Source organism: Podarcis bocagei (genome assembly GCF_964188305.1).
Source record: "Podarcis bocagei genome assembly, chromosome: 16".
In the NCBI taxonomy this organism is placed as follows: Eukaryota; Metazoa; Chordata; class Lepidosauria; order Squamata; family Lacertidae; genus Podarcis; species Podarcis bocagei.
The window spans coordinates 20,920,311-20,947,768 of record NC_138142.1 but is presented as its reverse complement, the minus strand read 5'-3'; the positions used below and the strand labels follow the sequence as shown (position 1 = coordinate 20,947,768).

The following is a 27,458-nucleotide window of genomic DNA, read 5'->3' as shown; positions in this document are numbered from 1 at the left end:
AGCCTCCACCCCGTGGGCCGGGCCAGGCCTGGCAGAGGAGGCGGCGCCGCGGCCCCGGCTTCGCCTATAGCCGAGCGCCGGGGTTGCGATCCGGCCTTGCTTGGTGCGCCGCTGCCGCTGCCGAGACACGCGCTTCGGGCCGCCGCCGCCGCGATGGACCTGCGGATCCTGGAGCCCCGCGTGCGGGTGCTGAGCCTGGCTCGCAGCGGCCTCTGGCTCTACACGCACCCGCTGCTCAAGATGCTGCTGCTGCCCCAGCGAAGCAGGTGCCCCACCGGGACGGGGTGGGTCGGGTTCCTAGCGGCGTGTATGCGTGTCGTGTGTACGCACACTCGCGTGTACACCAAGGGGTTGAAGGAAGGAGGACGGAAAGGGGATGCGAGAGTCTCGAGAGGAGAAGGCTTCATTGAGTGAAGGTTGCCGAGCCCCATTTTAGAAGCCCGCGCACGTGTAGACGGAGGTTGTGGGAAGATGGGCCGAGGAGGCGTGTTGAGTGTTGTGGACCACCCGCAGGGTGAAGCCCTTTGGGGAAGGGGCAGAATTGGTCCTTGTTAGGTGCGCTCACGTGTGTGCATGCTGCGAAGTTGTGGGGATGGACCAAGGTGGTATATTGAACGTGTGGATAGGGGTGTAGGGGGGCACGTGCACATGTGGTCGAAGCGGTTGTTTTGGTGAGCAAAGGAGGGGTGTGTGTGTGTGTGTGTGTGTGTGTGTGTGAGAGAGAGAGAGAGAGAGAGAGAACATTCTTCCTCTCAAGGGATTGGGTTCTTCCGTGCGTGTATATGAGTCTACTAGGAGGTTGTGGGAATGCACAAACACAAGAGTGCATTGTTTTGAGTGCAAAGTGCGAAAGCCTCTTTTGTCACTGCAGGATTGGGCCCACTTACCTGAGAGCTGTAGGGAGTGTGTGGAGCATTCTGAGTAAACCTTATTTGGGGAGAGGACTGGGTCCTCTGCTTGTACCAAGGGGTCGTGCTGTTGAGCCGAGAAAGGGTGTGTGTGGTGGCAGATGCAATCCTGGCCCCACTTGGACATAGCAAGGATTGCCTCCAAACTCTTGCTTTGCATGGGATCTTATAGGATAGGTAGGGTGCTTTGCTGCAAACTCGGCTCAGGGAATTATTGAAAACACTTCTGTTTCTTTAAATGGAGTGAGCCTTGTTTGGGCAGCAGGTATCTTTGCTCAGCATCTTGTAACGCAGAATGTGCTACCCTGTTTAAAACCCAGAGGACGAGCAGCTGAAGACCCAACCCTGCCTCAAAAACAGGCAAATCTGGTCTCTGTGTGCCTCTTATCCCAAACTAAGGGTGTTGGGTGAGCAAGTGGTAATATTCCTGTAGTAACAGCGGACTATTCTTGCTGGCGTTTGAGCCCGTGGGACTCTGCTTCTTTCTCCTGTTTTTCAAAGCAAGCCTTTCAATGCCTTCAAATTGCAGGCCAAGGTTTTAAATATGTTCTGCTTATAAGCACTCCCACACTTTGTGCTTGGAGTCAAATGTGGGGGAAAATGTGTTTTTTTTAATTAAAGAGAAAAAAAGGAAAATCCTCCCTTTTCTAAGGATTGAAAATGGACCCCCCTCTACTTTTTCCTCCTACAGTTGGCTTGCAAAGGCTGGCAAAAACAACCTAACTGACACCCTCCTCTTACCCGCCTTGCAGAGAATAAGCAAACAATTACAGGGTGTTACTAGATCAGCCCTTCCAACTGGATTTCACAGTTGGCTGGCAGCCCCTCTCTTTCCAATATATATAAATACACACAGGGGTTTTCTCCCCAATTCCAGAATCCAAACGCATTGGGAGGGGGGACTCTTGCAAGTGTGGAACTCCAGAAGTCGGTCAGCACAGGGAAATATTTCTGGAGTTCCACACTTGCAAGAGCCTCCCCCCCCCCCCCCGCGCTTTTGGATTCTGGAATTGGAGAGAAAGTCCCTGTGTTTGTGCTGAGTCTTTCAGTTAAAGCAGCTGTTTCCGAAATAGGAGGTATACTGCCCCCTGTAGGGAGTCACCTGGAGGTGGTGTTTTAAGGCTCCTGCTAAGTGACTTAGAATCACAGAATTGTAGGGTTGGAAAAGGGATTGCAAGGGTCATCTAGCCCAACCCCCCTGCAATGCAGGAATCTTTTGCCCAGTGCGTGACCCGGAGATTAAAAGAGTCTCATGCTCTGCTGAGTGACCTATCCCAGATGTTGGGAAACTGGTATCCCTTCGTCAAGCCCATCTATCTTAAGAGTTTGCTGAGCAGTGAAGTAGTTAACTAAAGATGGTAATCTAAGCCTCTTATCTAAGACTTGCTAAATGATTGTCAGACTCTGGGAAGCTGGTATCGCTGGATCAAGTTTTATCAGTTGTGTTGAATTAATTAAATTTAGTTTAAATCGGATTTTGAATGAAGGCACGATTAACTGCTACTGTTTTGGATGTTATTGTGCTGTTTATCTTCCTTAGTGGGTCATGCAAACCTCTATTCTGAATAATGCATTTTATAGGGTGCTGAATCATCGAGTTGAAAGGCATCATCTAATCCAGTGCAGGAATCTTTTGCCCAGCCTGGGTCTTGAACCCATCACCTTGAGATTAAGAGCCTCCTGCTCTATGGATGGAGCTATCCCTCAGGGGCACTGGGAATGAGTTTATGGTGGCTTGAAAAAGTTTGGGAACCACTGATCTGAAGCAAATAATTTCATTGCTCATGTTCTGGTTTCTTAGTCCCGTAGCCCAGCCCAGTCCAAATAGATCACATCAAGATTTAGAGTCCCCAACGCTGCAGTTGGGGTGTGTGAAGTTAGCCAAGAAATAAAATTTCTTCAGACACCACCATTGTTAAATTTTTGGTCTCTCTACAATCAAGGGCTGCTGTTGTTGCCTTTTAAAATCCCGGTACTGCCCCAAGTTCTGTTAAAATCCTCAGGATTGAGTTCTGCCTTGCATAGGATCCCCGTGCATTTAAAACTCACCCATGCATTTAAAACTCACATGGAATTAGGAGGTTTCTGTAGTGAAATAATCTGAGTTTCTTCCATGCAGAGTTGGGAGTGGTTTTCTCTTCCATAAAGTACCAATGGATTTACAGCAATCAGAACATTTATTCGCCATTCATAATATTTTACCTTAATTTCTTAGTATGTTACAGTTGTAAGTTCTCGGCTGTCAGGAGTTTCTGTTATATCTCTGAGGTTGCATCAGTGTAAACAGTGGTTTGTTTGTTTTTAAACTGTGTTTTGTTGAAATGGCACATAACTTGTAGCAACCCTCTAGGGTTTCTAAACAAGGGTCTGTCTCCCCTAGCCAGACCTGGAGATGCTGGCGATTGATGCTTCACTGCTGAGCTAACATCCCTCCACTATACTGAGTCAGCACTGACTGGCAGCAGCTCTCCAAGGTTTCAGATAGGAAGTCTTTTGCCAAGGAGTCCTGTGTCTTCCCAGAAGGATATCTGTACATTTTCAATCCTTTGGAGACTCTCTGCGGTCTTTATTTGTCCACCCCTCTTGGTAGAAGCAAACAGAACAGTTACAGTTCTGTTTTGGTAATTGATGTTGACTCCTAGAAATGTATATTATAGAGTTGGAAGGGACCCCAAGGATCATCTATAGGCTTCCTCAACTTGGCCCTCCAGATGTTTATGGCCTACAACTCCCATGATCCCTAGCTAGCAGGACCAGTGGTCAGGGATGATGGGAATTGTAGTCTCAAAAATATCTGGAGGGCTGAGTTTGAGGAAGCCTGATCTAGTTCAACCCTTGCAATGCAGGAGTTTCAGCTAAAGCATCCATGACAGATAACCATCCAACCTCTGATCAAAAAGTCCCAGGGAAGGAGAAATAGATGGGGGTCACGTTTTTCTCCCCTGAAGCTTTTTGTCGTGAGAATTGCACAAACGTCTGCTGGAATTTTGCAAGGGAGAATGGGAATGAGAGAATGGGAAGAAAGCTAGAATAGGCAGGGCTGCAGCTCAGTGGCAAAGCATCTGCTTTGCTTGTAGAACGTCCCAGCTTCAATCCCTGGCATCTCCAGGTAGGGCTGGGGGGGGTGACCTGAAGGAGTGTCTCCACCCCCATCGTTCAGCTTGGACACTGAGGTCCAGCTCTGAGGGGCTTCTGGCGGTTCCCTCACTGTGAGAAGTGAAGTAACAGGGAACCAGGCAGAGGGCCTTCTTGGTAGTGGCGCCTGCCCTGTGGAACGCCCTCCCGTCAGATGTCAAGGAAATAAACAAATATCTGATTTTAGAAGACATCTGAAGGCAGCCTTGTTTAGGGAAGCTTTTAATATTGGATGAATTATTGTATTTTAGTATTTTGTTGGAAGCTGCCCAGATTCCACAGATGGGTGGGGTATTATTATTATTATTATTAATATGCCTGAAATCCAGGGATAAGCAAACTTTTTCAGCAGGCGGCCAGTCCACTGTCCTTCAGACCTTGTGGGGGGCTGGACTATATTTTGGGGGGGAAAACACGAATTCCTACGCCCCACAAATAACCCAGAGATGCATTTTAAATAAAAGCACACATTCTACTCATGTAAAAACATGCTGATTCCTGGACCGTCTGTGGGCGATTGGGCCGGATCCGGCCCCCGGGCCTTAGTTTGCCTACCCAAGTACCGTATTTTTTGCACCATAACACTCACTTTTTTCCTCCTAAAAAGTAAGGGGAAATGTCTGTGTGTGTTATGGAGGGAATGCCAACGGGTGGCATGCCTACGGATTGTCCTCCTCTAAAAACTACGTGCGTGTTATGGTCGGGTGCATGTTATAGAGCGAAAAATACGGTACCTGGAGAGACGCTGCCAATCAGTGCAGACTGTGGACAGTACAGAGCTAGATGGGCCAGTGGTGTGAATGTAATAGGCAGGTTCCTGAGTTGACTTTGCCTCCCATTAGCCATCCATTAGTTGCCCGTAGCAACTGCCACTTGTGCTAGGCTTGGAAATGATTTGGAAGCAGATGTATGTGGAGTAATATATATACAGTGGTACCTCGGGTTAAGTACTTAATTCATTCTGGAGGTCCGTTCTTAACCTGAAAGTGTTCTTAACCTGAAGCACCACTTTAGCCAATGGGGCCTGCCGCTGCACTGCCGGAGCACAATTTCTGTTCTTATCCTGAAGCAAAGTTCTTAACCTGAAGCACTATTTCTGGGTTAGCGGAGTGTGTAACCTGAAGCGTATGTAACCCGAGGTACCACTGTATGTAGCATATATATATATATATATATATATATATATATATATGAATGACTCCCTTCAAAACTCCTGCCTGTCACATCTTGGGCTACCTGAAATTTCTGGGTGCTTTTTTCAAAGGCTAGCAAACATTCATGCAGTTGGCTAAAAATTAAAAAAATGCAATGCTGATTTTTCTTCTTCTTCTGTCTTCCCAGGTGCAAATTTTTCAGCTTGACAGAGACTCCTGAAGACTATACAATCATGCTGGATGAAGAAGGCTTTAAAGGTACCAATGTCCGTCCTTGATGCCCAGCGTGGCATTGTTGCCATTTCTGACAGCTGTTGATTGACTTTAATTTAGGGTGTGCCGCATGGGTTACTTGCATGGAGGGGGACGTTATGGTGAAGGAATAGCTTATACCTGCCGATAAAGGAATACTTGGGGCTTGAGTTGTTCCTTTTTCAGCCTCAGGGCCACATTCCTTTCTGGGTGATATTCTGGGGGCCACATGTCAGTGGTGGGCAGGGCCAGAGGAAAAAATGGGTGGGAGCAATGGATGTAAGTGATGCCTTTGTAGGGTAGGCTAGTGTCTACACTCTTCCCACGCCCCTTTCTCCTACATCTGGCTGGAGGTGCGGGTTTAAGAAAAGATTATTGCTAGGCAATCATGGAGGGTGTAAAGCAAGGCGGGAGAGGAGGCGGGGCCTGGGGAGAGGAGGTGGGGCCTGGGAGAAGAGGCAGGGCCTGGGGAGAGGAGGCGGGGCCTGGGAAGAGTCCCAAAAGGTCAGATAGAGAGGAGTGAATGATTCCCCATCCCTGACTTAATGCAATTTTCTGGGTTTAATTTTTATTGCTTACCAAAAATGAAAAAAGAGCCCTTTCTCTGATGCTGAAATGGCCCATCACAAGGTTATTATGCCTTTTGGGTCTTAACTGGCACCTTGGTTGGAGTTTACACTAACTTAAGAGCATTCATACGCCACTCACCAGTAACTATTTTTAATTTAAAAAAATCTCTTCGCATATCATCTAAGAAAGCCGGACAATATATCCTTAAAACAAAAATGCGTTGTAAAACCAGTCCTATAAAAACACTAGTAATAGAAAGAGAAATGGAAATTCTGTGGATTCAGACGCATGAATCTGAACCCAACCTTATGGGTCAGGGAACGCCTGGACAAAAAGCAACGTGGGAAAAGGATTTAGGCCCTGCCACTGAGCCTTAGCTGGATAGGAGCAAAAGTTCATCTAGTCCAGGAAGCCCTGAGAAAAGGATGTTTTTTTATGGGGGTTGGCAGGCAACATCCTTTGCATGCAGACAGACCCTAGTTAAATTTCTGGCATCTCCAGTCTTTTTTTGTATTTAAAGAAAAAAATATTTCCTTAGTATGAGATGCTGCTGGTTAGGGCAGGTGATACTGGCCTGGAGGGACTTAACACACTGATATTGTAAGGCAAGCAGCTTCCTATGTTCTGTTGATCGATTTTGCCGGGTGACCCCGCCCTGGACTTAATTTTGAGCATTATCAAGAGATTGTGAGAGAGAGAGAGGAAAAAGAAAATCTCCCTGCTGTTCTCTGCTTTTTCCAAGTATAGGAGGGACCAGATGGAGAGCAGATGTTGGTACTGTGCGTCTGTTTTATTTACCCCATGGGGAAGAGGGAGCAGGGCCACAGGAAGGGAGATAGGAAGCCGCCCCGGTCACTGCTGACAACAGCAGCTTTTGTATAACTGCTTCCTGGATCCACTCCAGAGTGGCTTTGGCAGGACATTTTTCAGAGCGGATGGAAGGCGTGGCCTTCCCAAGCTGTGATTTCTTTTGGTGTTGTTCCCATGGAAAAGCAACACACGCACACACAACCATTGGAGTGATGCATAAATGTGGCTACCTGGCTGCTTGTGTGAGGGGCCAGGTAGGTGAAGTCTTGGTTTTTACTCAGCCAAGGGATGGTTTGGGGTCCCCCCCCCATTTTATTTATCTCAGTGTGGTGTAGAGCCAGTGTGGTGTAGTGGTTAAGAGTGGTAGTCTCGTAATCTGGGGAACTGGGTTCGCGTCTCCGCTCCTCCACATGCAGCTGCTGGGTGACCTTGGGCCAGTCACACTTCTTTGAAGTCTCTCAGCCCCTCACCTCAGAGTGTTTGTTGTGGGGGAGGAAGGGAAGGAGATTGTTAGCCGCTTTGAGACTCCTGAAGGGGAGTGAAAGGCGGGATATCAAATCCAAACTTCTTCTTCTTCTACATATACCGCACCGCTTGATTGTAAAACAAACAAGCAGACCTCGGAAGAACTTGCAGAAAGAAGGAAACAATAAAATTACCAGTAAAAAAGAAGAAGATATTTTAAACATTTTTTCCCAGAGAAATAGATCAAAGCACCCAACATTCTGTGTGCCGTCCATGCCCTGATAGGCATGCATAAACAAAAATATTTTAAGCAGGTGCCAGAAAGAGTGCAGTGAAGATGCCTGCCTGGTGTCAAGTGGCAGGGAGTTCCAAAGTATGTGTGCTGCAGTACTGTATGATGTATAGGCAACCTGGAAAGGCCATGGGGAGGGGAGGGGGTTCCTTTTCTGGAATCTCCAGTGTTTAGCCTTTTCTCCAGGCAGTGACGGGGATTTACATAACCTTTGATAACTTGCTTCCAAGATGTTTGCTTTCATTCACACCAGATTCTCTTAAAAGGGCCATTCTGACCTCCTGCCCCCTTGGAAGTTGAGAGCAGCTGATTTGCCAGTGCTTTTTTTTCCTCTAGAAGTCTAGAGATGCAGTTTTATTCTTTGGATAAAAAGCTCTGGTGCTTTCTTGGTTGATGTTTTGTGGTTTGTTTTTTTTTTTTTTGAGAAGTCCTTGCTCTCCTTCCCAGGATTTCTACAGCCTGCTTGGCCATTGTTCTTCTGAACGACTCCATCCTGTTTCCTTGGAACAGAAGCCCCCAAAAGGCCCATTCGAAAGTAACCCTTTGCCTTCCGCTGGGAAGGGTAGGCAGCGCCGGCAAATGACGCAACAGCTTTGCTTCCCACCTGCATCGCTCCGTCTCTCCATATCTAAATGTAGATATGTGGTTGTGCTTTGACACCCAAGCCAGATGCCGTTTGTGCATTTCCCACGGCACGAGAGGGGGAGCAGGAACATCTTTGACACCCTTGGCCCCACCCCTATCATGTGTTGCGTCTGAATATCTGCAACAGAGGGCAAGTTAGAATCTTAAGATTCTGAGTTAGAACCTTGGGTGAAGTAAGGTTCTCATTTAGAACATTGCGTAGTGCAGGGTTCTAAACTGGAATGCTCTTCCAATAAAGATTCAGCAAGTATCTTCTATATCATCATTATCATGATTATCAATATTATTATGATTATCATCATTATTATTACTATTACTAAATTTATTACCCACTCTTCACCAGCACGCCCTATGGCGAGTTACAGCAATTTCAAACTTAAAATTAAGAACAGTTAAAACAGGTTACAGCCACAGGAATAGGGTGAAAACACACACCTCCATTTTTAACACCTGAGAAGGTCTGTAGGGAAGGAAGCCATCTCTTGGATATTTGTAAGTGTTAGAACCTTGGGTTAAAGTTCTGACTTAGAACCTTGAACAGTGCAGGGTTCTAAATTGTGGGGTGCTCTTCCGATAGAGATTCAGCGGGCGTCTTCTATGTTAAACTTCTTAATGTTTGCTTCTGTTTTTTTTTATTATTTTTATTGGGTTTTCACAATTTATATAAACACACACAATACAGACAAACAAACACAAAAATAAACACGTATAGTTTCAAATCCTTAATTTCTTAACCACTTTCCCTGACTTCCCCACACCTCCCCTTCTTGCATCCCAATTCCATAATTAACTCAGCAAGTTCTTATCTCCTACTTTTACCTTATTAATATTTTACTTAATTCTTCTTAGTTAACCAAATTTAACTTATAAACCTCAATTAAACAACAGTACCCATCTTTTACCTCCTTTTCTAAGGTCGACCCAAGTTCCCTTCCACAAATTTCCCAATTTTTATATTAATTACTGTCAGGGCTGCTTCCAGATCCTAGCTCACAGAGGATCACGCTAGCCAGCGTTCACTTTATAAAAGTCTTTATTGAGTTACAGTTTCCAATTTCAAACAGCCGCATGCAGCCCTACGTCTTATCAGCTAGACCGGCGAAGCTCCGTCTGAGTCTCCGCCTCCTGTACACCAACTTAATACTCTAGCCTTACTCCACCTCTTCCGTCTTTCCTTCCTCCTCTGGGTCCCTCTACCCCCCGTGGTCTCTTCCTTCCTGGACTCTTCTGACGCCGACCCCCCGGACTCTGCTCCCTCTTTGCGGCGGGCTTTAGGACCTGGCTCCCTATCCGGACTGCTTACTGTGCCGCCTTCCTGTGCATTTGAACTTGGCGGCGCGCGCAGCCTTCGACCTTCCTCTTGACCGTTTCCTCGCTCCCCGATGGAGGTGTGGCCAATCCTAACTCCTGCCTTCCCGCTTGCGGCGAGCCGCCAGCTCCCGATGCCTGCGACCCCTCCCCCCTACTGTGCTCTGGTGGGGAAGCTGGTCCCGATTTCCAACTGCTGCTCTCTGAGTCTCCTCTGGTCCCTTCTTCCTGGGGTGTCCCCCTAGGCGCCCCCCTTGCTCTGACCACTGGCGCCCCTTTCTGTGAATCTTCCGATTCACTGGAAAGACTCGGAGATCTCGGGCCGTTGTCATCGCTCATATTTCCTTCGGATTCCTCCCCCTCGCTCTCTGTTTCCTCCCTTTCCTGTGCCTCTGCTCCTGAACCCCTGACAATTACAAAACAAAATAACAGAAAACAACATATAATTATACACCCTTTGGATTCCAAAACTCTCACCCCCCCTTTCCCGGTTTCGATCCCCAAAGAATATCCATCAGTCTATCAGTTCTCAGCCCGGCTTAATGTTTGCTTCTCAAGGCAGCTTGCTGGAAGGTGGGGGCGGGGGAGTGCTCTTGTGCCTGGTTCCTGCTTGCGGGTTTGCCATTGAGAGAAGAGGATGCTGAACTTGATGGGCCAGTGGTCTAATCCAGCAGCCTCTCCTCTTCTTCCTCCTTGTGTCTTTTGGTCTGGTCGAGCAAAGGCGGTTCATATCTTCTGAATTAACCTCTGGAGTAGCTGAATCAACAAGAATCCTTGTTGGCCGAGAACACCATGTACTTGCTTCCCTCCTTGACTGGGGACTGTTCCAAGCCCCTTTTTGGCTCTGCTTCATTCTGGGGAGAGAAAGAGAGAGAGAGAGCGCTAAAATCTCTGGTTAGAGGGACAGTTTGTCTTAGGTAGGAACGGGCTTGCCAAAGGCATCAGAGCCCATTGGCAGGGAAGTGGGCTTGGAGTCTTGCAGTAAACTGTTGCTCCTGATTCCAAAACCTCATTGGAACTCAAAATTCTGTGAAGTTCCCTGGATCATTTAAAAATAAGAGACAAGTTTTTTTAAAAAAAAAAAAAAACACCAACAGCTTCCGTGTAAAAACTGCAGCACCATTTTGTTTATTTAATTAAAAGTCCTTCTAAACAGCTTAATATTTTTTAAACATTCCCAAGTGCTACAGACTGTGCAATACAAAAATATGCTCATTTTGGGGTCACCACCCTGTAATATTCAGTAGGGTGCATTGCTGCGAGTAGAATTTCCCAGATCTACGTAACCTTGCAGGTCTGTGCAAGGGGATAAACTTGGTTGTTTGGACAAAATAAAAAAAATCCTTCCAGTAGCACCTTAGAGACCAACTAAGTTTGTTATTGGTATGAGCTTTTGTGTGCATGCACGCTTCTTCAGATACCATGGAGAAGATGGTTGTTTGCATAATCTTTTATGTAGCTACTAGGGGCTACTGCCCCATTTGCTCTGCTCCTCAACCCTGCCTACCTGCCAACCCCTTTGCCAACCACCCTCCCCCCACATCTGAGCAACCCCCCTGTCTTAAACCTTACCCACTTCCTTCACTGTCTTTTCGAAGCTTGACCAAAGCCCCACCTCTTTTAAGCCCCATCCCCTGCTCGCTAAACCTCTGTGAAGTGCTTGCCCCCCTCCATTAAACAGCTCACTTGGACCACCAGCACTGCTCATTTGCTTGCTTGCTTGCCTGCCTGCTGTCCTGTTGTGACGACAGCCTTACATTCTTATGTATATAGGAAGATAAAAGAGATTTAGTTCAGGTTTTGACCTGGGTAGACAGTTGTGTGTAATTGTAATTTTATCTGACGAACATAAGTTGTACTTCATCAGCAGTATTCTATTTTTTTGGAGGGGGGAGCACGAAAACAAATCTTGGATCTCCCCCCACCCTTGTCTTCCAGAGCTGCCCCCGTCTGAGTTCCTGCAAGTCGTCGATTCCACCTGGCTGGTGCTCAATGTCTCATCCAACGGCAGCGCTTCCGCTAACCTCCAGCCTATTGGGGTCACCAAGATCGCCAAGTCGGTCATCGCGCCACTGGCAGAGCACAACGTCTCGGTGCTAATGCTCTCCACCTATCAGACAGACTTCATCCTGGTGAGTCTTTTGGGGTGACTTCCCCCCCATCCCCAGGGGAGACAGTTGACAATTGTAAAGGGAGGAGGCCACCCAAGGAAGGGCAGACTCTTAATGGTTGAGCCCTTTGTTTTCCCAAAGGCCCGAACTTCAACCCCCAACATCTCTAGATACAATTGGGACTGTCTGCACATGATACATTCAATGTGCTGTGATACTACTTTAAACCATCATGGCGTCTGTCAGAGAATTCTGGGAGCTGTGGTTTGTTAAAGGTGCTGAGAATTTTGTTAGGAGGCTTCACATAGCTACAATTCCCAGAGCTCCTTGAGAAGAGGGATTGATTATTATTATACCACTTGGAGGATTGTTGGGGTTTCCTAATGACTCTCAGCACCCTTAACAAACTACAGCTCCCAGAATTCTTTGGGGGGGAGCCATGATTGTTCAAAGTGGCGCCATAGTGCCTTAAATGTTTGGTGTGAATGTGGCCGAGGAAAAAAAGACCGTTTTCTTTAGTCATAGGACAGTGGTGGAGAATTGGTTTCAGGCTGAGGGCCGCATTCTGTTCTGGGCAACCTTTTGGGGGCCACATTCCATTCTGGGCAGTGCCCGAGGTGAAAGTGGGCAGAGCAATGAATGTAAATTTTACCTTTGTACAGTAGGCTAGTTTCTGCACACACTCCCACTGTCCTTCTCTATCCTCCACTTGGGCAAGCAAGAGGCATGACCAGAGTCTCTGGACACATTCCAGCCAGGCAGAACCACTCAAGGAGGGCACGAAGCAAAGTCAATGTGGGGTGCGGCCGAACCCCAGATAGACAGACTTAGAAGGCCACACTTAGCATCTAGGCTCGAGGTTCCTGACTCTTGTCCTAGGCTGTTCATCTTATGCATAATAAAAGGAGATTCTCCTAAGGGCATCAGATGAATTTTTGCCAGAGCCAGAATTCGAACTACAGACGTTCAGCCTCTTGGGCCACTGCCAGTGGAGGCTGGTCAATGGCAGTGCCCCACCAACCTCAGCCTGCCTTCTTACAACTGATGAAGGGGGGAGACCCTGCCTCTCAGTTTCCTCCTCCTCCTCCTCTGTGTTCCCCTTGTAGAACTCAGCCAGGAAGAAAAGGATGGGGAGGACATGCTCAAATTGGTTGGCTCTCCTTGCCACTGGTGCCACCTACTGTTGGCCTCCCTGCCTTCCGCTCTACCCATCCCAAAAGGCACCAGCTGCCGCTCTGCACCGGCGACGACCTTGGCTCTCTCTTCCAGGTGCGGGAGAAGGACCTCCCTGTCGTGATCCACACCCTGGAAGGCGAATTTGATATTTACAAGGAGGTGAACGGGGAGCCGGTCCCCGCAAGCTGCGACGACGCAACCAACGGGTTCCTCAAGCCAAAGCAAGGTGAGTTTTTTTGGAATGAGAGAGGGCTGCAATGGAAACAGCCTCAGTAACCTTATGGCTCCTTTTGGAGGCTTTGAAATTGGATTCCTTGTCTCCACCGCCATCCAGTTTTATCAAAAATATGTCAGGCCAGTCCGATGGGGACAAAGTTCATCCATTGTGTTGATGCTCGGAGGAGAAGAAAGTATCTTTTTGTTTTGCTTAGACAATAGGGGGATTTGTGCTTTAACCTTGCAAACAAAGACTTGGGAGGTGTTGGCTGATTTAAAATTTTTTTTTAGTCACCACTCTCTTGGTAGCATAACCAAGAAACATTTAAAACTGTGGTTCCCAACCCCCCCCTTTTTTGGCCATGCCCCACCTAAGCATCTCTAAAATCCTGGTGTCCACCCCCCCAGGTGACATATACCATATTTTCCCGTGTATAACACGCCCCTGTGTATAAGACAGCCCCTTCTCTTTTGGGACTCCAAATTGAGAAAATGGGGGGGGGGGAGATTACCCAGAGTATAAGATGACCCCCATTTTTTTGCAGAATTCTAAAATAAAAAACCTAGTCTTATACACGGAAAAATACGCTAATTCTTATTATTCGAAAAGCGAACTCCTATTTACACGGAGGAAGCCTAAAGGGCCATTAACTTGGTCTAAACAAACCTCCAAAGAACATGGCACCCATGAAAGAGAAAAATAAAAGAACAAAAGGACAGGTGAAGTACCGAGGAAGAAATCACTAAGAAATTATGATGATGATGATGAAAAAATAGCAAATAGTTTCAAAACGTATAATAGAAAACTGAAATGCATAAATATAATTTTAATGGAAGCTTTTCCTGTAATACTTTGATCATTTTAATTAGTATACAATAAAATAAAAGGTACCTAATAAATTCAAAATACAATTTGAGCTCACCTCAAGATAAGTAGACTTAAAGTTAGAGGGATCCTTATGCTTCATGCCAGCTGCAGACAGATTTTATACTAGGCACCAATTTAGTCCACTTCAGTCCCAAGTCTCCTCATTTGGTGATATCCAGTCAATTTATTTTCTTCTCGAATTGCCCCCCCCTTAAAAATCAAATTGCCCCCCTGTGGGGCATGTGCCCCACATTGAGAACCACAGATTTAAGACATAAAGAACTATAAAGGTAAAATTGAGCAGGCAGTTAAAAGAATCCAGTAACCAAACTATATGGATCTGAGCAGCACTTGAAATTCTGACACTTGAGATGTGGATTTTTAGGACTTGCCATGTTTCTGTGATTGCAAGCTTTTTTAAACATTGCAAGCTTTTTCCCCACTATGGTGTTTTCATTATTGTAACCTGCCATGGGGCCTTACGGTGAATGGGTGGTGTCAGGGAACTGACATCGGAGGGAGAGGCGAAGGGGAGGCTCCCAGATGATGCTGGTGAAGGACCCAGCAGCAGGGGGAGAAACAGCTCAGTAGAGGGGGAAGCCATTCAGCGCAACACCAGGGATGAAGGGGGGGCAGACGGGGGAATTGGAGAGAGGGCTCCAGGACTCTTCACTGGACATCAGTGAGGAGAGCCCAGGTCCTCCGCTACCCACGCCTTCCCTGCGCAGAAGACTCCCGCGCAGTGAGAGGAGGAGGAGACTGGGTGTCAAACAACTTTTATGTTGGAAGAGGTTCAAGAAACGCCCACTGACGGATTCTGCCAGTGACTGAGGCAGCCACCATGAGAAGGGGCTGTGCAGTCAGAAAGTTTTAACAAGGCAAATTAGCCGAGAAAGGCACCAGTTTACGCACGAGTAACTCATACCCATTACAGGTGGGTATTAAATTATAACAACAACAACAAAATTCAACGTTGTTGGATGTCTCCAAATTCTAGTGCAATGAGAGAGGGAGAAAATAAAGATGGCTGTTAGTCAAATGGGCTGTTGCTGCAGGTGTTGTGGAAATGCAATTCAGCCCTGCTCCTCTGCTTGGAAATTCTCCTGTCATTGCCATGGGATTACCTTGTCTGGTCCAAGCCAATCCCTTGGGAATTCTGCCAGGTGTCTTAACACTTTTGTCTCTTGTCCTTAGACGTGAACCCCACTGTCCACCCTGTGCAGAGCCCCCAAAACAGGTTCTGTATCCTGAGCATCTCTCCGGACTCCTTGCCCGCCATCGCCACAATCCTCATTGATGTCCTGTTCTACTCACACAGGTAAGAGCGCAGCAGAGGTGTAGCGGACACAAGCCATGTTCTGCTTTCAGTGCAAAGATCAAAACTTAACTGTTTGGGGGGCTTCTGGTTCTGCTCTGCCTTAGTGGAAGCAGGCTCCATGACAGTGGGAAGTTCATTGGTGAAGGAAAAATAAGGATGATTGAGGGAATCATCCTTTCAAATTCTCCCCTAGGACCGGGGGGGGGGGGGCTTCACTCGCAGTTCGTATCGGTACCTGGCTCTCGGTCTGGCATGGAATATGGGGGGCAGGAAGGCGTTAAGTTTAAAAATCATCCAATGCCGCCATTAAGAAGCAGAGGTTTTCCTGTTAGATTGGGCTAAAGTACAGGCGCGTGCTAGAAGAGATGAGATCACAAACTGCGGAACAAACCAACTGCAAGGATTTTAAGGTTTGAATTTGAGATAAGACTTCATTCGGTGCAAAAGACAGCGGGGTGGGGAGCCTACGGTTTCTTTATTTAAAGTTTTCTTCTCTACATTTATGATTTGGCAACCCTCCTCTGAATGTTAATTCAAATTATATTTATACAAGTGAGGATGGAAGAAATTGGATTACAGTGGTGCCCCGCAAGACGAAATTAATTCGTTCCGCAATTTTTGTCGTCTAGCGAATTTTTCGTCTTGCGAAGCACGGTTTCCCATAGGAATGCATTGAAAATCAATTAATGCGTTCCTAGGGAAACCGCTTGCCAGGCTGGCGGTGCGGAGAAGGGCTTTTCTCCGCACCGCAAGCCTTCAGGACAGGTACGGGAACAGAGGGGAAGGCGCACAGCGCTTTCCCTCTGTTCCCGGGGCTTGCGTGGGAGGAGGGTTTTTCCTCCCCACCGCCAACATTCAGAACAGCATTCTGAATGTTGGCGGTGGGAAGGAAAACCCTTCTCCCACCCCAAGTCTTCAGGACAGCCATCCGAAGGCTGGCGCGGGGAGAAGGTCTCTCCGCCCCCCCCCCACGCCAGGCTTCGGTGCATCCTTCAGAGGCTGCTGCCATAGTCACGCGTCACTTCTCCAGCTGGGAGAGGGTCGCGGGGGGCTGGTTTAGCCCCGCGCGCGCTCTCCCGGCTGGAGAGGTGACGGGCGCCTATGGAGGCTCCTGCCATAGACGCGCGTCACTTCTCCAGCTGGGAGAGGGTCGCGGGGGGCTGGTTTAGCCCCGCGCGCGCTCTCCTGGCTGGAGAGGTGACGGGCGCCTATGGAGGTTCCTATGGAGCTGTTCCTGGAACAGCTTTCCGAAGTGGGGCGGCTGGGGCAGGTGACCCCGCCCCCGCCCCACTTCGGAACAGCTGCAAAAGACGTCAGGGGGAAGCGGGGAAGCGAAGCGCTTCGCTTCCCACTTCCCCCGGACCTCTTCTGAAGCAAGGGGATGGGGGGAGATAGCGATCTCCCTGCAGCCCCTTGCTTCAGAAGAGGTCCGGGGGAAGCGGGGAAGCGAAGCGCTTCGCTTCCCCGCTTCCCCCGACGTCTTTTGCAGCAAGGGGCTGCAGGGAGATCGCTATCTCCACCCAGCCCCTTGCTTCAGAAGAGGTCCGGGGGAAGCGGGGAAGCGAAGCGCTTCGCTTCCCCACTTCCCCCGACGTCTTTTGCAGCAAGGGGCTGCAGGGAGATCGCTATCTCCCCCCAGCCCCTTGCTTCAGAAGAGGTCCGGGGGAAGCGGGGAAGCGAAGCGCTTCGCTTCCCCGCTTCCCCCGACGTCTTTTGCAGCAAGGGGCTGCAGGGAGATCGCTATCTCCCCCCATCCCCTTGCTTCAGAAGAGGTCCGGGGGAAGCGGGGAAGCGAAGCGCTTCGCTTCCCCGCTTCATCCGACGTCTTTTGCAGCAAGGGGCTGCAGGGAGATCGCTATCTCCCCCCATCCCCTTGCTTCAGAAGAGGTCCGGGGGAAGCGGGGAAGCGAAGCGCTTCGCTTCCCCGCTTCATCCGACGTCTTTTGCAGCAAGGGGCTGCAGGGAGATCGCTATCTCCACCCAGCCCCTTGCTTCAGAAGAGGTCCGGGGGAAGCGGGGAAGCGAAGCGCTTCGCTTCCCCACTTCCCCCGACGTCTTTTGCAGCAAGGGGCTGCAGGGAGATCGCTATCTCCCCCCAGCCCCTTGCTTCAGAAGAGGTCCGGGGGAAGCGGGGAAGCGAAGCGCTTCGCTTCCCCGCTTCCCCCGACGTCTTTTGCAGCAAGGGGCTGCAGGGAGATCGCTATCTCCCCCCATCCCCTTGCTTCAGAAGAGGTCCGGGGGAAGCGGGGAAGCGAAGCGCTTCGCTTCCCCGCTTCATCCGACGTCTTTTGCAGCAAGGGGCTGCAGGGAGATCGCTATCTCCCCCCATCCCCTTGCTTCAGAAGAGGTCCGGGGGAAGCGGGGAAGCGAAGCGCTTCGCTTCCCCGCTTCATCCGACGTCTTTTGCAGCAAGGGGCTGCAGGGAGATCGCTATCTCCCCCCAGCCCCTTGCTTCAGAAGAGGTCCGGGGGAAGCGGGGAAGCGAAGCGCTTCGCTTCCCCGCTTCCCCCGGACCTCTTCTGAAGCAAGGGGCTGCAGGGAGATCGCTATCTCCCCGCAGCCCCTTGCTTCAAAAGAGAAGACCCGCTGTCCCCGGGGCAAGCTTCGTTTTGCGAAGCAAGCCCATAGGGGAATTCGTCTTGCGAGGCAAATCGCGGACGAAAAAACCTTTCGTCTAGCGAGTTTTTTGTCTTGCGAGGCGTTCGTCTTGCGGGGCACTACTGTATAAATATGGTGTGTATAAAAAAGGGAGGGAAGCTCTATTTTGCAAAAGGTTTACGGTTGAAACCTAGAGCTGACTCTTCTCCATCCTTTATTATTTACGGAGTGAACTGAATAATGCTAAGAGGACCTGGAATTTAATTTAATTGGAAGTATAATTGCTCATATATCTTCAGCTGGAAGGAAAGATGAAAGGAGTGTGTGAATTGCCGATAAATTGATAGGGTTCTTTATTGAGTCATCTGCAGTTCGACAGACCTCTCTTCTTCCCAGGCTGAGAGGGAAAATGGTGACAACAGTTTATCTACTGGGACAGAGTGACTTTTGCAGCTGTTGTTAAAGTTCTTGGTGCAAAACGACGAAGCATGAGACAGAACGATTGAGAAATTTCTGGAACAACAATGGGATATCAGCTCTGCCAAAGGCATGACGGATAACAGCAAAAATGGGGAAAGAAAGCCATAATATCTTACAAGGACAGGAAGAAACACCACAGACAGAATAATTCCCGCACACAGGAAGAACAAGGATATAGTTTGAGTTCCTCATTTGCATTCTTATAAATCCATTTAAAGTGTCAACATGAATAGACGTTATTAATATTGCAGTTGTTGTATAACGGATCATTATTATGACCGGAATGTAATTGAAACTAATAAGATTTTGGAACGCAGAAATAAAGAAAATCATCAAATCTAGCATGCGGGAGCCCCACTTTAGCCAAATTATATAATTTGTTATTTGAATGATTGGTATTAATAATTGTAATATAAATTGGTATTGTTATAATGAGGCTATTATTGGGCTTTAATTGAAAATTAATAGAAATTTATTATTACCCCCTCTGTTTTTTAAAAAGCTGGTCGGTTAGTGTGTGGCAATCACACAGGGTCCCCAGACGTTTGACGGTCTGTTGATCCCTGTGCCACCACTGTGATAGCCTCTTCGCTGCCACCAACCCGTTTCTCTCGGGTACACATGGAGTTCAGACAGTTGTTAACATTAACAAATAATCAAGTTTATTTTTTAAAGCATGAACAAGTTTATGGTTTCAGTTAATTTTTCTTGTCAGTTTCTTAATCTTAGTTACTTTACTGTCCTATATGTTCCTAACAACTTCAAACTGATTATCCCAACTATCTATCTGACTCCACCTAACAGTTCCTCTCACCCTCTCCCCACACAACTCGACCAACCCACAGACTTATCCTTCCTCTTTCTTCTCCAACTCCCAACTCTCTACTGACTTTCACACAACTCTACCTCTCACTCTAACTCCTCCCCTCAGGCTCCCACTGGCCAATCACATCACACTCATTTAACCCTTTCCTTATGACCCACCTAGGAGGTAAACGCCACATAGTGCTACTCAGTTTTTTATTTTGGCAACTCATGTGTTTTTCCCTCACCCCATTTTTCAGCCCCACAAAAGAAGCTGCTTCAGCCAGCCAGGACCTCGACTCCATTACTTTCTTTGCCTTTTCGCTGATCGAGGGGTACATCTCCATCGTCATGGATGCTGAGACCAAGAAGAAGTAAGTGCCGTCAGGTAGATAGCTTTGCTGCAGGTAGCAGGAAAACTTTTATTATATTAAATGTTTTCTGAGAGTAGTGCTGCATTCACACGGCAGTTTATTCCATGTCCCTAACATTTCCCTGACTCTTAATTTCCCCATTACATTTGAGCTTTTGCATGACTCAGAAGCCGCTTCTGGGAAACGTAGCAGAACATTATGGAAATTTTGCACTCATTTTCATATTAATTGCTTTGAGGAGGGGGGGACCCTGTTTGCAGCCCCGCTAAGTCAGAAAATTGCAAGAGAAAAGTGATGAAATTTGGAGCAGTAAACCAGCGTGCATGTTCTTCCTTGAGGTTCCCATGGGGGAACAAAAACAGGCATGTGCAGAAAGGGTGGAAAATCGGCAACATTGAATGACATTCATTGTTGTGCCTTACCAGGCCCTCTGGTGTAAATATGTGGGATGTAATCCACTGGGAGCAGTCAAATGCAACATTCCTTGTTTTCCTAGAGTGGACATGCAAGGGAATGTTTGGTCCAGCCAGTTGAAACTTCCTGTTCCTCCTGGCCTGGAGCATCCTTCCTTGCATGTGACTAGTGGGTGGGTGTGACCTTTCCAGACCTGGCAAAAGGACAAGGCATCCTGCCACTCTCTTTCACATTTCCATTTTCCTTTCGTCCTGCGAACTTCCTGGAATGAACTGCTGGCTGCCAGCCAAGCAGCCCCCCAGGTCATCTCCCTTATGGGATAAACCTGTTAGTATAAGTTTGTGACTTTAAAGCCTAAAGCCCGTCTTCAGGAATCACACTGTGCTCTTGTCTGATCGTGAGCAAACTTTCTTTTTATTGCCTATGAATAAGACTGTGGTGTCTTTATTCTTTTAGGAGGGATTCCAGGGGCCTTACCAGGAAAATATTAGAACACATTTCATTCTGGGCAAGCCAGATTGAATTGTGTATTGTCTTAAGAAACTCACACGAGTTCGCAACTAGTTTTCTGCTGTGTAAAGGGGAATGTAAACTCTGCTAAGTGAAGGAACTTGCTAGCGCAAGTTAGGAAGGATATTAATGATATTAATATTAATAAACAATATATCCTCTCCTGCCACCCTGAACATTCCCACAAAATGAAATTTAGCACAGCATGCCGGTATATCAGTCAAAAGGCTTACAAGTTCCAGTGTTCTGAGAGAGGGAGAAAATACCTTCTCTGTCTGCTCTTGCCTTGCCATGCATCTTTTAATAAAAAGGTCTATCATGTTGCCTCTTACTTGACTTTTCCTCCTGGGCCGTGTTCAGAAAGTGGTGGTGGGGGATGAGTGTTCAGACCCCTGGGCTCTCACTTGTGGGGTGCCTCAGAGTTCTGTCCTCTCCCCCATGCTTTTCAACATCTACATGCAGCTGCTGGGAGAGATCATCAGGGGGTTTGGGCTGTGTGTTCATCAGTATGCGGATGATACCCAGCTCTACCTCTTTCAAATCGGAACAAGTGAAGGCGGTGAAGGTCCTGTGTGAGTGTCTGGAGGCGGTTGGAGGACGGATGGCGGCTAACAGATTGAGGTTGAATCCTGACAAGACAGAAGTACTGTTTTTTGGGTTCAGGAGGCGGGCAGGTGTGGAGGATTCCCTGGTCCCTTAAGGACCAGGTGCGCAGCCTCAGAGTCCTTTTGGACTCACAGCTGTCCATGGAGGCACAGGTTAAATCCGTGTCCAGGGCAGCTGTGTACCAGCTCCATCTGGTACGTAGGCTGAGACCCTATCTGCCTGCGGACTGTCTCGCCAGAGTGGTGCATGCTCTGGTTATCTCCCGCTTGGACTACTGCAATGCGCTCTACGTGGGGCTACCTTTGAAGGTGACCCGGAAACTACAACTAATCCAGAATGCGGCAGCTAGACTGGTGACTGGGAGCGGCCGCCGAGACCATATAACACCGGTCCTGAAAAACCTATATTGGCTCCCAGTACGTTTCCAAGCACAATTCAAAGTGTTGGTGCTGACCTTTAAAGCCCTAAACGGCCTCGGTCCTGTGTACCTGAAGGAGCGTCTCCACCCCCATCATTCTGCCTGGACACTGAGGTCCAGCTCCGAGGGCCTTCTGGCGGTTCCCTCACTGCGAGAAATGAGGTTACAGGGAACCAGGCAGAAGGCCTTCTCAGTAGTGGTGCCCTCTCTGTGGAACGCCCTCCCACCAGATGTCAAAGAGAACAACAACTACCAGACTTTTAGAAGACATCTGAAGGCAGCCCTGTTTAGGGAAGCTTTTAATGTTTGATGCATTACAGTATTTTAATATTTTTTTGGAAGCTGCCCAGAGTGGCTGGGGAAGCCCAGCTAGATGGGTGGGGTATAAATAAATTATTATTATTATTATTATTATTATTATTATTATTATTATTATTATTATTATATTTATTTATTTATTTATTTATTTCTCTAAACTTAAAAGTCCCAAACTTTGCAACCTTTTCTCATAGAGAGGCTCTGCATCATTCCCTTGGATCATTTGTGTTGCCCTTTTCTGAACCTTTTACAAATGCTGCAATATACTTTTTGAGGGGACCAGAACGGCATACACAGTATATTCCAAGAATAGTCACCAGTGTTGTCTTTCACAAATGATGGCAATGTGCAGTGCCAGTCGAAGCGTCTCCTGGTGGGGGGTGTCTGTCAGGGCAGAAATCCCCTTTCTTGCTTGAAAGCCCTGGACAGCGTCTCGTAGTTTGCCTTAGGAAATTGCCGGCTGCTGTGTTCCTAGGCAATTCATAGAATCATAGAGTTGGAATAGACCACAAGGGCCATCGAGTCCAACCCCCTGCCAAGCAGGAAACACCATCAGAGCACTCCTGACATATGGTTGTCAAGCCTCTGCTTAAAGACCTCCAAAGAAGGAGACTCCACCACACTCCTTGGCAGCAAATTCCACTGTCAAACAGCTCTTACTGTCAGGAAGTTCTTCTTAATGTTTAGGTGGAATCTTCTTTCTTGTAGTTTGGATCCATTGCTCCGTGTCCGCTTCTCTGGAGCAGCAGAAAACAACCTTTCTCCCTCCTCTATGTGACATCCTTTTATATATTTGAACATGGCTATCATATCACCCCTTAACCTCCTCTTCTCCAGGCTAAACATGCCCAGCTCCCTTAGCTGTTCCTCATAAGGCATCGTTTCCAGGCCTTTGACCATTTTGGTTGCCCTCCTCTGGACACGTTCCAGTTTGTCAGTGTCCTTCTTGGACTGTGGTGCCCAGAACTGGACACAGTACTCCAGGTGAGGTCTGACCAGAGCAGAATACAGTGGCACTATTACTTCCCTTGATCTAGATGCTATACTCCTATTGATGCAGCCCAGAATTGCATTGGCTTTTTTAGCTGCCGCGTCAGATTGGAATGCTGGCATGCATGCGGTGGTTTGGCTGAGATTTCGATTTGTCGCGTGGCAGTCTTGGGATAAAGGGTCATATCCATGCAGCACCATAAAAGCACAGATAATGCACCACAGTTCCCAGGGTTATCTGGTCAAGCTGTGTGCTTTATTTATTTATTTAGGATAATTTTATTCTTTATTTAACATAATTGTAACAAAATTTAAGCGAAATGTTACAAATACATACATATTTCAAATAAGTACATATATATGAAAAAAGGAAGAAAAGAAAAAAGAAGAAAAAAAAGAGAAAAAAAGAAGAAATAATGTTGGAAGAATTTCTTCCAAGTTTATTCTACAGATATCTCAATATGAAAATAATAATAAAATTTCATTGATTGACTTCCATCGCTTACACTGCACTTCCTATATACATTTTAAGCAAGATTGTATCTGTTGTTCCGTATTTTCCCCATACAATCTCACACAAATATTCTAATAAGTTTTCTAAATCTCTCATAAATGTGCTTTAAATGTGTGGTGTGGATGCGATTGTGCTGGTGTGTTGCTGTGTGTTGGGAAAACTGAGCCAGAGGGCGGAAAGCATAGAGCATCACTTGGGTGTGGGGCTTTAGAAAAGGTACCTGGTGACAGTGACTAAATTCTCCTGTCTCCTCCTCCCAGGTTCCCCAGCGACCTCCTGCTGACCAGCTCTTCAGGGGAGCTCTGGAGGATGGTGAGGATTGGTGGCCAGCCCCTGGGCTTCGGTGAGTGAGTGCACCCTCACGTTCTGAGCTCTGCTTTTCCTTCTGGGTGGTGTTACTGATAGCCGCAGGGACGGCTGTTGTTTTAAACAGTATAAGATGCTAGCCATAAAGTACAGCCTTGCAAGTGCTCAGTTACCTGATCGCCTGCGGCGAGTTAGAATTTCCTCCAGGCGAGCAGGCAGCAAGATCTTGCAAGAGCCAACTCTTTCTGTTCCCTTCCCTTTTAAGCCACTCTTACCTGTACCAGGTAAGCGTGTACCAGGTAAGCGTGGGTTATCTAGTAAAAATGTGTTCTTTGTGCAGCTGGTACAGCCTTAGTGGGGCTATTTTAAGAGCTTACCATGTTTGTATATTTTATTGCTCTAAGCTGCTTTGAGACCAACATGGTGAAAGGTGGGATAATAATTATATATATATGTGTGTGTGTGTGTGTGTGTGTGTGTGTGTGTGTGTGTGTGTGTTTAAATAAATAAAACAAAACATTAAGCCAACGTTGGAAGGTAGGTGTTGGCTGCTATATTATAATCAATGGGGAAGACATCTAAACAATTCTGGGAGCTGTAGTTTCTTTGAGGTGCTGAGAGTTGTTTTGAGGGTCCTATTCCCCTTCCAGGGTTACAGTTTCCAGAGTCGTTTAATGGTCAATCCGTCCTCACAGGGAATTCTGGGAAATGGAATTCTGCGAAACGGGAGGGGAACAGGGCTCTCCTAACAACTCTCAGTACTCTTAATAAACTGCAACTCCCAGAATCCTTTGGGGGAAGGGGAAGCCAGGACTGCTTAAGTGGTATCATAGTACCTTAGATGTGTGGTGTGCATTTGACTGTTGCTACCCAGCGCACATGCTTGCGCTCCAATCAGTGCTTAAGAGAAGGGGAGGGATTTTCTTACTCTTTTTAAAAGGGCGCAAGTTTATCACCTGCCTTCTTGCCTCCCCAGACGAATGTGGGATTGTGGCTCAGATTGCCAAACCTCTCGCTGATGCAGACATCTCTGCGTATTACATTAGCACCTTTAACTTCGACCACGCCCTGGTAAGTCGGTCAGGCTGTCTTCCAAATTGTGAGCAGCTGCCTACCTATTTTATTTTATTTTATTTTATTTTAAATTATCATTTTAATGTTTTATTTAGAGGCCATGTTTGTTTGTCTTTTGAACTAAAGCAGCATACAGTCATACCTCAGGTTACAGACGTTTCAGGTTGCCTTTTTTTGGGTTGCGGACTGCCGAAACCCGGAATGGGTTACTTCCAGGTTTGGGCAGTCGCGCATGCGCAGAAGCGTTAAATCGCGCTTTGCGCATGCGCAGAAGCGCCAAATCTCAACCTGTGCGTTCGCAGATGCGCCGCTGCAGGTTGTGAACGTGCATCCCTCACGGATTACGTTCGCAACCTGAGCGTCCACTGTATAAATTTTGTTAAATGAAAAAATATTCTAAATCCTCTTTGAGCTGTACTGCAGGGAGGAGATGCTATTTGGTCCGGATGGTTTGCTACCCTTCCCCTTCTCTTCCAGGTTCCAGAGGATGGCATTGATAATGTCACCCAAGTTCTTCAGACACGGCAGGAGAGTGGGAGATAGCCCCTTGGCTCAGTATGTACACCGATTTCTACTGCACCTGACACCTGGTGTTCCCTGGAGCAAGGCGGAAGCCGCTTGCCCTGAGTGTGAGCTGAGCTGTCCTTTTTTCACAGTGTTTTCTTGGAAACGTGGAGCGACTGGTGCGTCTCCCTCCAGCTGGAGGAGAGCTGTTGTTCCTTTGCTCCCAGGAGGGGAGCCCAAACCTGTGCCTTATCTAGACACTCCCCAGAACCCGGTGAATCAGTTCCGATTGCCTGCGTCAGACTTTAGTATTCTCCAAACCTCGCTCTAGCCTTCCGGCCCTATTGTTCAGTCCTCGGCCTAGCTGTGTATCTGGAGCCAAGGAGGGAGATTCCTGCTCCTGATGGGCTTCTGGAGAATCTATCTCTCTCCCCCTCTTTTTTGCACATTACCTGAGCTTCTCCAATAGGAAGACAAGCCTGGAACTTTTTGTTGCCATTTTCGTTGTGGTTGCTAATTTGTGGGAATTGCACAGTTTACTTCTTATTGTGATTTTTTAAAAAAATTTTGATCTGCAGTGCTAAGATTGGGACATAAGTGGGGCCATTCCTTGTTGAGGTGGTTGGCAAAATCCACACATTCACACCACAAGTTTAAAGCTCTAGGATACTGCTTTAAACAGTCCTGGCTTCCTCCAAAGGATTATGGGAGCCGTAGTTCATTGAAGGGTTGTTAGGAAGACCCTCTATTTCCCCTGCCAGAGCTGCATTTCCCAAAGATCATTGGGGAGAGGGATTGACTGTTATCACTCTGGGAATTGTAGCTCTGGAAGGAGAATGGGGGGGGGGTGTCTCCTCAAATGACCCTTAACAAACTACAACTCCCATAATTCATTGAGAGAAGCTAGGATTGTTTAAAGGGGCACCACAGGGCTTTAACTGTGAATGGTGGGACTGTGGCCTAAGTGATTGATCATCATCAGGTTTTTTTAAACTTTAACCTTCCACCAAGTTCCCATTTGTAGGTTGCTTGCCCAGTGGCTGTTCTAAGAACCACTGATGCACGTCCTGCACCCCCTTTGCTTTCTGCTGGGACAGTGCCCCCCATTTTAACAGTATTAAGGCAACGATCATTCCTCCAGATGTTCCCTCCAGATGTTGCCAGGTCGGCTGGAGCTGATGGGAGCTGGCATCTGTCAGCATCTGCGGCACCCCCCATTCATTAATGGACAGGATACCTCGTCAGATCTTTGAGCTGGAGGAGGGTGAGGAGAAGGACTTGAGCAAAAAAACACCCCTCCCCCCCCAATTCCTCTATTACATGTGGCCTTAAAACCCGAGGGTGCCTTATTGTGCTTTATCATGAAGCATTTATATACCTTTTACAAAATAATGATGTATGAAGTTAGTCACATTCTTCTCGCTCCTCCTTCCTTTGGGCTACAGGCGAAGGAGCTCATGCAGGCGGTACCCTGAGAAATTTATCACCCTGCACCGTGTGTTTTATTTTGGGGAGGAGGGTACAGACAGACAGAGGAGCAGCTGGGCCAGCAGCCCAGTCAAAGGGGCACCTGGTGCCAGGACAGAAGAAGGAGGTAGGGTAAGCTGGAAAGTGGGTTGGTGGTGGTGGGGATCCTATTTTTGGTTGCCCCCCCCCCCTACAGAAGCTGCTCCGAACAAGTTAAAACTGGTGCCCGTAGCTCTCTCCAGCTTATTCTGATGTGTATGCAGATCCAGCTTGGAGAGCGTGATTTGGGTTTGGGGTATTGTTTGTTTTGAAAACAACCAACGCCAAACCAGCTGAAGAACTCCATGCTGGAGAAGGGGGTAGTTGAGATCATGCAAACCTTTGGAGCTGTTTCAGATGGCAGGTGCTTTGTAAGGAGGGTAGTGCCAAACCTGAGTTGCTGGGGTTCATCTCAAGGAAAAAGGCACCCTCATTCTGTTCTTGTTTGGGGTGAGAGCCCTTTTGTTTCCCCAAAGAGAGCCAGCCAGGTGAAAGACATTGAGGGTCCTTGCCTGCTGAAATGAACCCGCTAGGGAACCAAAGCGAGCTGAAGAATGCTGCCTCCCTTTCTGCTTTGGGGTTTTTTTTTGGGGGGGGGGTTGTTGTGCTGGGCCTCAGGCAATCAGAAGTGCTTAGATGTGAGCCTTTGGCAAGTTCTCAACCTTTCCTGGGTGCTAACTTTTTGAATCAGCTTTGAATGTAGTTTTCCTGGTTGTGATGGATCAGCCTTGCATCACTGGAACTTTTTCATTTGCAAGCTAGCCTAAAGGGAACCTATTCTGTTTGTGTTTCTCTTTAATATATATAAATATAA

General features: G+C 47.6%; 1 protein-coding gene across 1 annotated transcript; it reads left to right on the top strand.

The window, feature by feature from the left end:
- The first annotated feature begins 73 nt into the window (after nucleotides 1-73).
- CASTOR1 (cytosolic arginine sensor for mTORC1 subunit 1) lies at nucleotides 74-27,455 on the top strand. The gene is made up of 9 exons (XM_081175093.1): nucleotides 74-266; nucleotides 5,385-5,455; nucleotides 11,478-11,671; nucleotides 12,920-13,052; nucleotides 15,105-15,228; nucleotides 19,371-19,484; nucleotides 23,515-23,597; nucleotides 24,537-24,631; nucleotides 25,112-27,455. The coding sequence occupies exons 1-9, from the start codon at nucleotides 154-156 to the stop codon at nucleotides 25,175-25,177; spliced, it is 993 nt and encodes a 330-aa protein (XP_081031219.1). The 5' UTR covers nucleotides 74-153; the 3' UTR covers nucleotides 25,178-27,455.
- Nucleotides 27,456-27,458: the final 3 nt, after the last annotated feature.